Source organism: Carlito syrichta, unplaced genomic scaffold (assembly GCF_000164805.1).
Source record: "Carlito syrichta isolate Samal-C Ts95f unplaced genomic scaffold, Tarsius_syrichta-2.0.1 Scaffold301609, whole genome shotgun sequence".
Classification (NCBI taxonomy): Eukaryota; Metazoa; Chordata; class Mammalia; order Primates; family Tarsiidae; genus Carlito; species Carlito syrichta.
The window spans coordinates 492,875-508,520 of NW_007245705.1; the positions used below are offsets into that span (position 1 = coordinate 492,875).

Here is a 15,646-nt window from a genome sequence, read left to right on the forward strand (position 1 = left end):
ACAGAAGTTTGTTAGTTCTACTCTGAGATACATCGGCAGATCAGGCTGCATCCAGGGACATCATGGACCAGAAGGCATCCTCTCCCCTCTAGGCCAAGCAAGTTTAAAGGAATGCTAGCACCCTGACCACCACTATGTGTACAGGGTCTCCAAAGTGTCTCAGACTAGCTAATTCAGGGAAAAGCTAAGTGCTTAGTATGGGCACAGGAAGCAAACTGATGAGTGAAGGTCAGCTTCTCCCTGCCTGATCTCAGCAGCCTCTCCTCAGTCCACTGGGAGTTGAATTTGAGGCGTGACTCGATCAGGCTTAAGGGTGGATTGCAGCAAAGAAGTGAAGGACCAGAACTTATCATGCCATTTGCTGCCACAGTATCTAACCCACCAGAAATCCCAAGTTCCATGCAGTGTCCATCTCTGGAGACCAAAGCTGTCAGGTAGCAGGCAGCGGCTTACTTCCCACAAGTGGCTCTCACAGTGTAAAAGGAAGCAGGTAAACCTTTGGTTTGAATAGCTTTGTTCCCTCCAAAACTCATGTTAAAACTTAATCCGTAACACAACAGTGTTGGGAGGCAGGGTCTAACGGAGGTATATAGGTTATGAAGATTCTGCCCTCACAAATGAATTAACGCCACCATGAAAGGGTGTCGTGGGAGTCGGTTTTCTCTTCTGCTTTCCTGCCATGTGAAGACATAATGTTCCTCCCCTCCGGAACAGGGAGGGTTCAAGGCACCATCTTGGAAGCAGGGAGCTTGGGCCCCAACCTACTGGTGCCTTGATTTTGGACTGCCTAGCCTCCAGAAACGAGAAATACATTTCTGTTCTTTACAGATTAGCCATTCTGTGGAACTCTGTGACAGCAGCATGAAACAGCTAAGACACGTTAGCAGTGGAAGTGTGGGACACATGGGCAGCTGAGCTCCATAGGAAACCAGACCTACCTCATAGGAAGTTGTGATGAGTCTGAAGATGTCTACCTCAGGGTAAGGTTCCACATCGTCACTGAGCAAGGAGTGGAGGTGAGGAATGGGAGGCAGTGTGCTGTCTTTATTGGTTACACTGTCTAAATACCTAGAGGAAGAAATAAATCAGAAGTCACTAGGAGACGAACTTGGAATTTTCCCATGATAGAAAATTTTCCAGTCATTTTCTACAAGCTCTTATTATTATTTTGTTTTTGAGTTAGGGTCTCATTCTGTCACCCAGGCTGGAGTGCAGTGATATAATCACAGCTCACCACAGCCTTGGCCTCCTGGGCTCAGGCGATCCTTCTGCCTCAGCCTCCTGTGTGGCAGGGACTGCAGGCATGCACCATCACGCCTGGCTAATTTTTTTGTTTTTGTAGACATGAAGTCTCACGAGGCTGCCCAGGCTGGTCTTGAACTTCTGGGCTCATGCAATCCTCCAGCTTCAGTCTCCCAAAGTACTGGGATTACAGGCATGAACCTCCTCACCTGGCCTGCAAAAGACTAGAGTTTCCTTAAAAGCAAAATGAAAGTTTCTTAACTTCTAAAGAAAAAGTATAGAAAAAAAAATCCTCAACCACAGAAAGAAGTGGGCATTCTAATGACCATGAAGTCAGTTAAGACTCATGAAACAAAGGAGAAAGCGAGACAGCAAAGAAAACCAGAGCTGCTTTTCAGACAGGCTGAGTACAATACCTTCCCAAAACGGTCATGGCCTCCCCATCATCCTTGCAGTTCAACAGCTTGTCCACATTCGCGTCCAGCACCGCGAGGGCCAGCTGGAATATCACTTTGATTCCTTCATAGAAGAAACAGTCAACGACCACAACCGCGCTCTCAAAGGGCATCACACTGAGGAACAGCGTGAGGAACCAAGACAGGGAGATGGTGGAAATCACGCCCAGGTCCTGCATGCAGTCATAAAGCTGTGGGACGTAGTCTCGCGCTAGCTCTTCGAAGACACCTTGGTCCACCAGTGCACCTGTAGCAGGGGGAGGGGACACAAAAGCACACAGCCAATGACGCTTTCTTACTAAAGAACCTAATTAAATTGCTTGATGTAATAATCCAGTTCACAATGACTGCTAATACAAACTGCTAACTCTTAGGCTGCTACTGTGTTACTAGAGACCAAGGTGTCAGCACAGCTCAGTCACCAGTTAGTTCTGGCTGCATCTTCTCTTCCTGACAATGATAAGCCTTGTTGAAAAGACCAGTTTACAAAGTTTTCAGGACATACAATCTGTTCTTTTGTGCTGGCAACATAATGTGTGGTTAGGTTGAAAAGTACAGCTAAGTACAGTCATGCGTCACTTAACGAGGGAGCTGTGTTCTGAGAAATGCATTGTCAACTGCTTCAATAGTCCTCTTAATTAAAAAAGAGGAAGATCAAACAATAATTATGAGCTCTATTATAGTAGAAGCCAATTAACTCCTCAGCTTCTTTTGAACTCCCAGAAAACAGTCACTGTTCATCAGACTTCTACAATATACATTTCAAAAAAGACATTTTGGTCTAATAGGCTCTTTCTTGTAAGTCCTACCCATTATTTTCCCAAGTGAAATCATTATTAAAATTCCACTTGAGAATTAACCTGTCAATTTTAGCACGTGATGATGGTCACAGTCCTACCCAGTTCCTTCGTTGTTTGATCAAAATATGCTTATTGAAGGGTCTGCTTTGTGACAGGCAAGTTCATCACTGTAGAAACATCACAGAATGTCCTTACACAAACCCAGCAGCATAGCCGACGACACACCCAGGCTACCTGGTATGGCCTAGTGCTCCTAGGTTGTTACCTGTATAGCCTGTTGGTGTACTGAGTACCGCAGGCAATGGGCACAAGATGAGTTATCTAAACATAACTAAATATAGAATGGGTACATGCCAGGGCATGACTGTAGCTCCAGATGTATACTGAAGCAGTTAATTTGGGAAACTCTTGTTTATTAAAAAAAAAAAAAATCACTCTTCTGGATACATGGTCCACATAGGTGAGTCATTTTTTAAAACAATTGGGGTTTTTTGTTTGTTTTGTTTGTAATTTAAAAGCATTTCCACTGTACACATTCATGATGAATTTGCTGACATTTTTGGGTAACATTTTAAATGAATCAAATTAGTGTGCACAGATAGACAGAATACAAGAGGAAGAATAAAGGACACACTGGCCCACACTAGCCATGAGAAGCTGTCCTGAAATGGATGTCTAATATTTGAGGGCATCGAAAGGAGTAATAGTAGTAATTTGTTTCAATGCTCAGAACAGGTGTTTACTTTGTGATAAACCAGTTCTGAAAAATCCCTCAGAAACATAGCTTTGGATAAATCTCTATACAGCATTTTCTCCACCCCAGATAACCTTTTGTAGAACACTTCTGCATTCCACTGGTTCCATCCTCTTTATGAAGGCTTTTTTTTCTTGGTCATATCTTGTGTTGATGGTTGGTGTACTTTGTGTCACTCTCACATGTCACAGAGTAACACTCATATCAAATGCTTTCTTTTTTAATTATTTTATTATTTTCTTTCCTTCCTCCCTTCCTCCCTCTTTCTTTCCCTCCCCTTCCCTCCCTCCCCTCCCTCCTCAGGGTCTCACTCTGATGCCCAGGCTGGAGTGCATTGACACGATCACAGCTCACTGTAACCTCGACCTCCTAGGCTCAGGTGATCCTTCCACCTCAACCACCCAAGTAGCTGGGACTAAATGTATGCACCACCACACCTGGCTAATTTTTTGAGTTTTTGTAGAGATGGGGTTTTGCTATGTTGCTAGGTTGGGTTTAAACCCCTGGACTCAAGTAATTATCCCATCTCAGCCTTCCAAAGTGCTGGGATTACAGGTGTGAATCACCTTACCCGGCCTCCACTTCAAATGCTTTCTAAAATGACTTCTGTAACAGTGAAATGTGTGTATGCCTTAGGCTCCACGGAGCTCCTTTGTGGACAATCTATATTTATTCAAGCACTCTCATTTCCATTTTGAAAAAAAATCTGGAGTCGTCTGAAACTCTTTCGGCTTATGGTTTGGAAATAGTGTGCCAGTTGGCACCTCTCTAAAAACACCTTCTTGATGAGACATAGGTCAAAATGTGAACCACATTCCCACGTACCAACAACCCTGGTATTATAGTAATCCGGGAGCATGCGTTCACACAAAGCCACAAGCAGCCAGAAAGCTTCCTCCTCTTTGGCGTAAAGCAGCAGAACTGAAGTGACAATATTCATGGCCTAAAAGGAGAGAAAGACTCATCAGATACAGATGAAGATATAAGCAATTTTGTTAAGCCAAAAAAAAAAAAAAAAATTCACTGAATTATGCTTACAGGGGCCAGCGATATATTTTTTTTTCTTTTTTGCCTGTAAAAGGTCAGATAAATATTTTTAGGCTTTGTGGACCACACATAGTATCTGTCACATATTCTTGTGAGTCTTGCTTTGTCTATGACCCTTTAAAAATATAAAAACCATTAATGCTGTGCAGGGTCTTCATGAACACCAATATTCATCAGATTGAGCCCTAAATTGTACAGGAAAACCCTCATTCAAAAACTTTGCCCAAAGGCTATTTGACAAAGCTTTTAAACTCACGCTAAAATCTCTCAGTAGTCTTCACCCTTAATGCCATAAGGTCAATACTGCCTTTGTAAACTTTCATCATGGTTTTTATAATCATATACACATGGCTTGAGGCCATTCTCAGAGAACAATGAAAGCTTTCAAAGTTGGAGTCCTCACCCATTATTTCCATCTGGCTAGAAACGGTAGTGATAAGTAAGAGTGATTCAAATTCTGAAGGAAACTTATTAAAAGATATGATCAGATAGCGCATAACCACTCCAGGCTCAACTACTTTAATAGTCCTCTTAATTAAAAAAGAGGAAGATCAAACGATAAATATGAGCTCGATGATAGTAGAAGCCAACTAACTCCTTGGCTTCTTTTGAGTTCCTAGAAACTAGTCATTTTTCACCAAACTTCTACAATATACATTTCAAAAAAGGCATTTTGGCCTAATAGGCTCTTTCTTGTAAGTCTTACTCATTTTTTCCCAAGTGAAATCATTATTAAAATTCCACTTGAAAATTAACCTGTTAATTTTAGCACGTGATGATGGTCACAGTCCCAGTTCCTTAGTCGTTCAGTCAAGGTAGGCTTTTTTGAAGGGTCTACTGTCTAACAAGCACTAGTCTAGGTATTAGGTGATGGGGTACATGGTGGTGACAAGTCTCAGAGGCCCTAAATGCTGATGTTAGGAAGATACTAATAAAATAAAGATCGAAAGGTTAATTAGTTAATATGGGAGTTTATTTAAATGGAGTACTATCAAAAAGATAAACTAATGCAGTATAGGGAGACTAACGTGTGTGTGTGTGTGTGTGTGTGTGTGTGTGTAAGAGCAGGAGTTAAACCTGCTTTCGCGTTCGAAGGCCTCTCTGATGATGTGGCCTTTAAACCTGAAGTCATATTATCTTGGAGCTTCCCAAATTGTGTCCTATATACTCATGCAAGAGACGATTTTCATTGGCACGTGGGTAACATTTTTATACTGCGTCAGCATTTATTTAAATGTGTGTTTAAACATAACCCTAGCATTTAAAAGCTGTCTTCTCAAGGACATTATTGTTTAAAAGGATTCAAAGTAGGAACACATCATGGCAATCCACAGTGAAAGGACCAGCCAGTGCTGACTCATGCTCTCTATTCCTCCAGGGTAGGATGAAGGGCGGAGCAGACAGCGATCAGAAGGATCTTTTCCAGGTCACCCAGCCAGGCAGTGGTGAATCCAGAAAGGGTGCTCGTGTCTCTCAGCATCTCCGCTCAGGGTAGTGATTCTCAGCCCAGGTTGATTCTGTGCCTCAGGGGCAACTGGCAACGTCTGGAGACACTTTTGGCTGTCACAATGAGGGAATTTTGCAGGCATCTAGTGGGTAGTGTCCAGGGATGTTACTAAACATCCCACCCAGCACAGACCAGCACCCATAACAAAGAATGATCCAGTCCACAATGTCAACAGTGCCATCATTAAGACACCTTGGTGAAGTGATAGCTCCCCAACCATAAATCTTTTCTTCACGTTGTTTACGGGCAGATAGAAATTTTATTTTACCTCTTTTTAGAAAATAGAAATCTATAACATTTACCTGGCAGTAACCTATGTTGGGATTTCGGAAAGCGTAAGCTGTTAAGACTCTTCTCAGAGCGGCAATACCCATTTCATTCTGAAAAGCTGGATGTTCTGGAAGGGAGCGGTGTAAATCCCTCTCAATCTCCTCTGTGGCGAGGTTATACTTCCCCATGGACTTCTCCACTAAGTCTTCATAGTACCCAGGATGCGTGGCCTTCTCATTGATAGCACCTGGGAAATACCCAACAAATATAAGATCAAAAAAGTAGAAGCCCTGCTCTTTGGTCTGCAACTGCAACTTTGTGACTGAACCCCTTCACTTTCCTACCTCTCAAAGGAAACTCGCAAAATAAGATGAAACCGCATAGATGAGGCATGCTGCAATCGTGGCTAGATTGGTAAATGTATATGTGCCCTACTTCCCTCTTTCAGTTGCATGATAAACTGGCCTCTTAAAAAATTTCTGGCTTGACACAGTGGCTCAACCTGTAGTCCTAGCACTTTGGGAGGCCGAGGTGAGAGGATTGCCTGAGCCCAGGAGTTTGAGACCAGCCTGGGCAACTTGGAGAGACCTCGTCTCTACAGTAAATCACAAAAACTAGCTGGGCGTGGCAGCATGCGTCTATAGTTCCAGCTACCTGGAAGGCCGAGGCAGGAGGCAGAAGGATTGCCTAAGCCCAGCTATGAGCATGCCACTGCACTCCAGCCTGGGTGACAAGAGTGAGACTCCAACTAAAAAAAAAAAAACAGATTTCCTAAGATAGAGGTTTCCAAACTATAAAAATTTGTTCCAGGTCAGGCAAGTGGCTCACACCTGTAATCTCAGCTCTTTGGGCGGCCGAGACAGGAGAATTGCTTAAGCCCAGGAGTTTGAAACCAGCCTGGGCAATATAGTGAGATCTCGTCTCTACAAAAAATTATTTGGTAATGGTAGCATGCATCTGTAGTCCCAGCTACTTGGGAGGATGAGGCAGAAGGATTACTTGAGCTCAGGAGGTCAAGGCTGCAATACGCCACGATCATTCCAGTACACTCCAGTCTGGGTGACAGAGTGAGACCCTGACTAAAAACAAAAGCAAAACAAAAACCCAAACAAGGAACTTGTTTCAGGAAACTTCCTTCCAAGGTAATCCCCAGGAAGTGCTTAGGAGCAGAGGAGAGGAGGTTGTCAGAGGCCGGATGGTGGCCTCCCCTCTTGTCCATCACTCCCTTCAAACACAGCAGCTTCACTCTTAATTTATTGTGGCTTTTGCTAAGGTTTCACTTGTAAAAGAAGGTTCTGCCTATCTGAATCGTGTTTGCTAAAGCGTTAGCTCTTAAGGGCTTAAATAGCAGTATTGAAGGGCAGGCAAAGGTATTGGAATACTTAGAGGGATTTTTAGAATTGCAGGGGATGCTAAGGATATTCCTAGCAGCGGTGAGTGCTGTCACTGATAGGAATTCCTTGGGTGCTGGGGTGTGGAGGCCACACATTTGAAATATTTGCATTTCAAGATTCTCAAAGACAGAAAAACCCAATATGCAAATAGCTTCCTCTGAACCCAAATTCTAATTGCATTGCTGCTAGGAAAACTGGATATTCACATACAGAAGAATGAACATGGACCCTTATCTGACACCATTCACCAAAATCAACACAAAATGGATTCGGGACTTAAACATAGGTCCTTAACCCATAAAACTACTGGAAGAAAACAGGGAAAATGCTTCTTGACATTGGTGTGAGCAATTAGTTTTTCAGTATGACACCAACAGCACAGGGAGCAAAAGCAGAAATAGAAAAGTGGAAGGACATGAAACTAAAAATCTCTGCACAGCAAAGGAAGCCATCAACAGAGAGAAAAGGCAACTCACAGCATAGAAGACAACAGTTTGGTGACTCAGGCTGTAATCCTGCGCCTTTGGGAGGCTGAGGTGAGTGGATTGCCTGAGCCCACGGGTTCGAGACCCGCCTGGGCAACTTGGCGAGACCTCATCTCTACAATAAATCAAAAATCAGCTGGGCATGGTAGCGCGTGCCTGTAGTTCCAGCTACTTGGAAGGATCGCCAGAGCCCAGCAGGTTGAGGCTGCGGTGGCCGGAAGTGGCCACTGCATTCCAGTCTGGGCGACAGAGACTCCAACTCAAAAAAAAAAAAAAAAAGGCGGCAACAGTTGCAAGCTATACATTGGATAAGGGGTTAATATTCAACATATATGAGACTCACTCAACTCAATAGCAAAAACAAAATCTGATTTAAAAATGGGCAAAGGAAATAAATAGAAAACAATCTGATTTAAAAGTAGGCAAAGGAAATGAATAGACATTCCTCGGAAGACAAGCTAATGGCCAACGGGAATATGCAAACACACTCAACATCACGAATCATCAGGGAAATGCACATCAAAACTACAATGAAATACCACCTCACACCTATTAGAATGGCCATTACCAAAAAGACACAAACTCAAAGTGCTGGTGAGGATTGTGAAGAAAAGGGAATCCTTGTACACTGCTGATGGGAAAATAAATTGGTTGCAGGCATTTTGGAAAACAGTGTGAAAGTTCCTCAAAAAATTAAAATAGAGCTATGTTCTACTTTAAAAATATATCCAAATGAAGCGAAATCATCAGTATCTTGAAGAAATATCTACACTCTCATGTTTTCACAGCAGCATGTTTCACGAAAGTCACGATACGGAAATAACCTAAGGCCCACTGAAGGAAGAATGGATAAAGAAACTGTGGCATATATACACACAATGAGATACTATTCAGATTTATAAAAGGGAAAAATCCTGTCATTTTTTTATAACATGGATGAACCCAGAGGACACTATGCTAAGTGAAATAAGCCAGGCACATAAAGACAAACTGTATATTCTCACCGATAGGAAGAATCTAATATCGTCAAATTCATAGAAGCAGGGAGAAGAGAATGTTGATCAAAGGGTACAAAGCTTCAGTTGTACAAGTCAAAAACATTCTGGGCAGCAAATGTGCAGCATGATAACTACGGTGAATAACACTGTATTGTATTCTTGAAATTTGCTAAGAGAGTAGATCTTAAGTATTCTCATCCGTAACCCCCTGCAACACCCCTCCCAAAAAAGGGTTAAAAAAAAAAAAAGAAAAAAATAGAGCATGCTAACTACTAGGTAAGATGATAGATATGCTAATTAACTTGAATACAGTTATCATTTCACAATGCATATCAAAACATCCAATTGTATACTTTATAAATATGCGATTTTGTTAAGTATTCCTTAATAAAAATGAGTTTATAAAGACTATAGGATATAAAATCAATATACAAAAATCAATTGTATATATGCTAGCAATGAACACTCTGAAAATGAAAGTAAGAAAACAATTCCCTTCATAATAGCATCAAAATGAACAAAATATTTAGGACTAAATATAATGAAATAAGCATAAGACTTATAACCTACAAACTAAAAAACATTGCTGAAAAAAACTAACAAATAAATTAATTGAATGAAAAGATATCTTGTATTTATGGATTAGAAGACTAATACCGTTAGGATATGAAAACCTTCCAAACTGATCTATATATTCAATACAATACCTATAAAAATCCCTGCTGTCCTTTTTGTAAAAATTGACTAGCTGATCCTAAAATTCATATGAAAATTATTCAAGGGATCCAAAACCCTCAAAACAATCTTGAAAAAGAACAACAAAATTGAAGGACTCACACTTACCTATTTTAGAATGTATTATAAAGTGACAGTAAACACGACAGTGTGGTAGTGGCATAAAGACAGACATATAAATCAATGGACTAGAAGTGAGAGTCCAGAAATAAACCCTAAATTTATGAACCATTAATTTTTGACAAGGGTCCTAAAACAATTCAATAGGGAAAAGAATAGTCTTTTCAACAAATGGCGCTGGGACAACCAGATGTCCATATGGAAAAGAATGAATTAGACCATTACTTCACACCACGTTAAACAAAATAATAACTCAAAATAAATCAATGACCTAAATATAAGAGCTAAAACTATGAAACTCTCAGAAGAAAGTATAGGCATAAATCTTCACACCACGAAAGTACCGTGACAAAGAAAACATCAAAATTTAAAAACTTTGTGCTTCAAAAAATACAGTCAAGACAGTGAAAAGACAGCTCACAGAATGGCAAAATTTTTTTGAAAATCTGATAATGATCTTCTATCTAAAATATGTTCAAAAACAGTTATAACTCAATAATCAAGATTAATAATCCAATTACAGGTGAGAAAATGTTCTGAATAGGTATTTCTACAAATAAGATATACAAGTGGCCAATAAGCCCATGAGAAAATGTTCACCATCTATAGCCATCAGGGAAATGCAAATTCAAACCACAGTATTGACACTGTATCCACAAGAATGACTATAAATAGAGACAGATAATAACAAACATCAGTGAAGATGTGGAGAAACTGAAAAGCTCATACACATGCTGGCGGGAATTGTAAAATGTTCAGTTCCTTAAAAGGTTACCATATGAGCTAGAAATTCCACTCCCACGTATATACTCAAGAGAAATGAAAATATGTGTCCATAAAAGAACTTGTACATGAGTGTTCACAGGACATTTGCCATAGTAGCCAAAAAGTGGGCATGAACAAACTAAATGTTCATCAACTGATACATGGATGAATTTAGTGTAGTATACTCATATAACCGTGTATTATTTATCCAGCAAAACAAAGAAAATGTTGATAATGCTATGATGTGGGTGAACCTTGAAAACATCATTCTAAGTGAAAAAATCCTGTCACAAAAAACTAAAGATTTTTTGTGTGATTACATTATACAAAATTTCCAGAGACAGAAAGCAGGTTGGTGGTCGCTTAGGGTTTGGAGGGGGATTAAGGGAAAATGGAGAATGACTGATAAAAGGAGCAGGGTGTTTCTTCAGGGATGATGACAATGTTCTAAAATTAACTGTGGTGATCACTGCACAACTCTGTGAATATACTAAAGCCACTGCATTGTACTCTCTAACTAGTAAAGTGTGAATTATATATCAATAAAGATTTCAAAAAATAAATGACATACATAAAAATAGGGTAAACATTTATATTTCACAATTTAGAAATTCAAGCTCCAAGACCCCTGGGCTGACCCAGTCCTTGTCTCTAATGGTCACTGAGAGAACAAGCCTCACCACCCACATATGCCCTGGAAAAGTCAACCTGGTTGACTGCAGCATAAAGCTGGCTTTTGATGGATTCCTTGCCATCTGGCCTGCACTTGACTTCAGTGGGTTCAGAGTTCAGGTCCCAATGCAGTGACCTTAAGGGTCATGGGAAACAGGTGAGACCTTCATTGGGTTCCTTGACTGGAAGCTGGGCTTTCCTTCTTGGCAAGCTGGCCAGTACGTGAACTCCACACATGGGCGTGTTGAAACACGGGCTCAGTGACCTACCCAACAGAGGACCGTGTGGAGACCACCTCACCCTCTGGTTTCATGCGGCCCATCAATGCAGAAGAAAACACAGTGATCTGAATCTGGTTGTCAAGGTGACTAGCTCACCAAATTTAAGGATGATGAAAAGATTGGATGGTAATGATCTTCTTGGGCTTGATTTGTAATTAGAGATAAATTGACTCAAATCTGGGTTTCTAAATGAGGAACTCTGGCTTATCCACTTAAGAAAAATGAAAGACAAGGCACGCATAAGAAGACAGAACAAACTGGTCTTACATGAAATAGATAAAACCAATTATTCCTGAGCCCTTTATATATTTCATTATGGACAATTTTACCATTTACATCTACTTGTAGAAAGAGCTATGAGGTTTTTTTTTAAGGCTTTCTTGTAAGTCTGGTAACTATTCTTTTAATTCTAATGTCATTAAAAAATAAAATTCTTTCATAATAAACACTTGTGTCAGACCATCTTAGATTCAAATAAAAATAGTCACATAAGCCAATTTAAAATTCTTACATTTCAGGCCTCAAACCAGTAGAGCAACTAATTTATATATTGAAGCAAATATTGACAAAACCCAAAGGAATGCTCTGGTGTTGGAGATAGTCAAGATTCCTGAGATACACTAGATTAGTTTTAGGTTGGGAGAACATTGTGTGGACTTAAGAGCCTGAAAGCCCTTCTGTAGCAGGGTTCAAAGGTTTGACATGACAGGGACATGTTTGGGCATAAGAACCATGTCTGTGAACCAGTGAAGATGGGCATGTCATATCCACAGGACCATGGACAATGCCTCCTTTCAACCTGCCCAGCATCTTCAGCTTGAAGTCCAAAGTGTGATCTAGGTAGGCTTTCAGTTCCGATGTAGACACTGGCCTCACCCTTATGGCTCTGATGATGACCAAAGCCACTGAAGGTGGCAGAAACCAAGGTCAGGCCTTCTTATTCCTCTCAGGTCCCCCTACTTTCCCACCCATGGCTGTTCTAAGAACACACCACACCTTAACCTTCTCACTGAAATTGACACAACTAGGAAAAGAGAAAAGAACTCTCCAAACCACAAAGCATTCTACTCTTTTACTGCAGGTTCTCCTTTTTAATGCCAGTGACCTTACTGAAGAAATGTAAGTGGTTTTGAGGACTGAGGGGTGGTAGCTTTGACATCTGGCCTGCTTGCTCTGAGTCTGTGATGGGAAGAGGAATTGAGGGACTTCAACACTGCTGAGGAAATGACATGTAGCTTGAGATGGGGGGTTGCATATCTGGAAGCTCCCTGAGGTATGATGGAAGGAAGAAGGGAGGCCCCAGGGTCCAGCAGACTCTGGCACCAGTGCTCCCGCCCCAGCATGGCCGTACCTGAGAGCAGCAGCCAGAGCTCACCACGCATGCTCTCTGGGATGCCCTTCAGCACCAGCTCCCGTGTCTTTTCTGTGCGGTACATGCAGATCCCTTGCCCGTACTCAGCGAAGTGAATCTTCCAGGCTTGCTCTTTCAAAAACTCTTTGGCCTGAAAGGGATGATGAGACATTAGCGACATCCCAAAGTATGTCAAAGATGGTGAGGAAAAGTGTGATGGAGAGGCAGAACATTTTCCTGGCTGAAAGGGTGGACAAGTTTTAGAAAAAACCACGCGAGCAAAGAACTCAGATTTTCTGGAGTTCTTCCCCGGTTCTACACATCTATCATAGTCTGCAGTCCTGCCTCGAAGCTTATTGATCCAGAGTCAGCATCCCACTTACCAGAGATGGGTTAGTAGAATGACAATTATATTTATGACTTTATGTCTACACCTCCCCCCCCAAGTGAAAGTGAGTTAACGGTTTTTTAAATGTGGGCCAAGAAACTGTGTACTTATTTGTTGGCTGACTTAAACAATAGTTAAAAACAAAACAAGACCAAAACCAGCCACCCATACCTTCTAAAACTCATCTCCTTCCACGAAGCCACTCTGAAATCTAAAACATATTTGAACAAAATATGCTTTACTGGCTGAGGTGAGTGAATTGCCTGAGCCTGCGGGTTCGAGACTCGCCTGGGCAGTGAGACCTCATCTCTGCAATAAATCAAAAAATCAACCGGGCGTGGTAGCGCGCGCCTGTAATTCCGGTTACTCGGAAGGCTGAGGCGGAAGGATCGCCGGAGCCCAGCAGGTCAATGCTGTGGCCGTGAGCATGCCACTGCACTTCAGCCTGGAGGACAGAGTGAGACTCCAACTCAAAAAAAAATATATATATATATGCTTTACTTATAAGACCATTTTAATCTACATAGATATTTATGAGTTTACTAATAGTAAAAAAAAAATTTATGAGTTGGGGTCTTACTCTATCTTACTCCAGGCTGAAGTGCAGTGGTATGATCATGGCCCACTGTAGCCTCAACCTCCTGGACTTAGGCAATCCTTCTGCCTCAGCCTCTTGAGTAGCTGGGACTACAGGCACACACCACCACAGCTGGCTAAATTTTGGGTTTTTGTAGAGATGAGGTCTCACTGTGTTGCTCAGGCTGGTCTCAAACTCCTGAGCTCAAGCAATCCTCCCACCTTGGCTTCCCAAAGTGCTGGGATTACAGGCGTGAGCCACAGTGCCCAGCTAAAAAATATATATTTTAAAAGGCATTCCAATATAGAAAGTTGGGGGAAAAGCGAGAGGCACCCACCAATTTCGGGTTGAATTCCTCGGGAGACCGCCGCCGATACATGGTCATGAGGGTCTGTGTGGCTGTGGGAACATTGTTGCCATTGAGATTAAACTGACGCTCTCCATCAGCATCGGAGCACATGCTTCTCTGGGGGCTGGAGGAGACAAGGCTGCTGGGCCGAGAATACACCTGCCGGCGCAGAGAGGAACAAGGCATTGGGAAGGTATGGGCAGCAGAATCTACTCCTTCAGTGTCCTCTGCACAGTCATCCATAGACACATTATTATTTCAAGATATTTCTTGCTAGTGAAGAAACAGAAGAAAAGCAACAGGCCAACATTTGGGCAGGGATTAGCCTGGGTGATAGGCTCAGCACTTTTGTGCTCTAAAGTGGTTTCATTCGTATATGCATATTTGCATATGCAAGTGTGTATATGCATATTTGCAATATATATTTGCATATGCATATTTGTATATGCATATTTGCAACAAAGGGTTTGACCATTAGTCTCTCTGAGTTGCATCTATGCAAAGCAAGCCATGGTTGAATCAGGAGCTTCTGGGGATACCTTATGTCCTCTAGCTTCTGGGCTTTAAAAATGCCCACATGAGCTTGGAGCAGGCAGACAGGAACTGCGATGCTTTGTGTCAACCTACCATCTTTAAAACATGCCCCCTCTTCCCGTGACCTGCTCTGTCACTTTAACTGGATTCCTGTCTCATCGGGGCTCCAGTTTTCTTGGAAGTTGGTCCAGGGCCCAATTCCACAGGGGTACAATATATATTTTATCATGAAAAAATCACTATCATGATGTTGTTTTTCAGGTCTGAGACTTTATTTAGTGACCCTGGTCCCATTCTCAACAAAGTATGAACCAAAGACACTTGCTATGTAATGAGGACAGATTACTTAATAGCTTATTCAACTGTAAAATAAAAGGGTTAGACTGGGTGATCTATAAGGTGCCTCCCAGCTCTATAATACCAAATATAAACTCCATGAGATTTCAGTGAGATACTGCTGAGATACTGCTCTGGGCATTGGGATTGGTTGTTTCTTCTATCATAGCTGCAAAGCATGAAGATCAAACAAAACGAACACAGACGTGGATGCTCTCAGGCAGAATAAAAGGACAAATCAAGACACCTTTAGGTATATTCCACAGACCTCATCATCTGAACTGTTGTAACTTCCTGCAAACTCCTTGTCAGAGTATATTCTGGAAGTTGTCTGCTGCAGGAAATCTGAGATCCTTTGCACTAGAAAGTCTCTGTCTTTCAAGTTGGCAAACAGGAAGGTCATCCTGTTCCGGGTGCTGATGGATAAAGGACTGGGGAGGACACTGGAGCTGTCTGCCTTTTCTACAATTGTCACCTGGAGAGAAACATGAAACACAGAGCATTACTTTCCAAGAATTACCCAGTAGCAGTCTACGAGCAGCACTGAAGAAGGAACACAACACTTTTATTATTCTATAGAGAGCAC

The 15,646-nt window shown here is 41.7% G+C and overlaps 1 protein-coding gene across 1 annotated transcript in view; it reads right to left on the reverse strand.

Moving 5' to 3' along the window:
- TBC1D9 (TBC1 domain family member 9) overlaps positions 1-15,646 on the reverse strand; it is a 74,354-nt gene that overhangs the window by 34,119 nt on the left and 24,589 nt on the right. The window contains exons 5-11 of the mRNA XM_021710847.1: positions 15,329-15,535; positions 14,179-14,349; positions 12,877-13,027; positions 6,108-6,322; positions 4,077-4,194; positions 1,659-1,944; positions 939-1,068 (exon numbers count right to left, since the gene is read on the reverse strand). Coding sequence (XP_021566522.1) covers positions 939-1,068; positions 1,659-1,944; positions 4,077-4,194; positions 6,108-6,322; positions 12,877-13,027; positions 14,179-14,349; positions 15,329-15,535 — 1,278 coding nt within the window. The remainder of the gene's footprint in view (positions 1-938; positions 1,069-1,658; positions 1,945-4,076; positions 4,195-6,107; positions 6,323-12,876; positions 13,028-14,178; positions 14,350-15,328; positions 15,536-15,646) is intronic.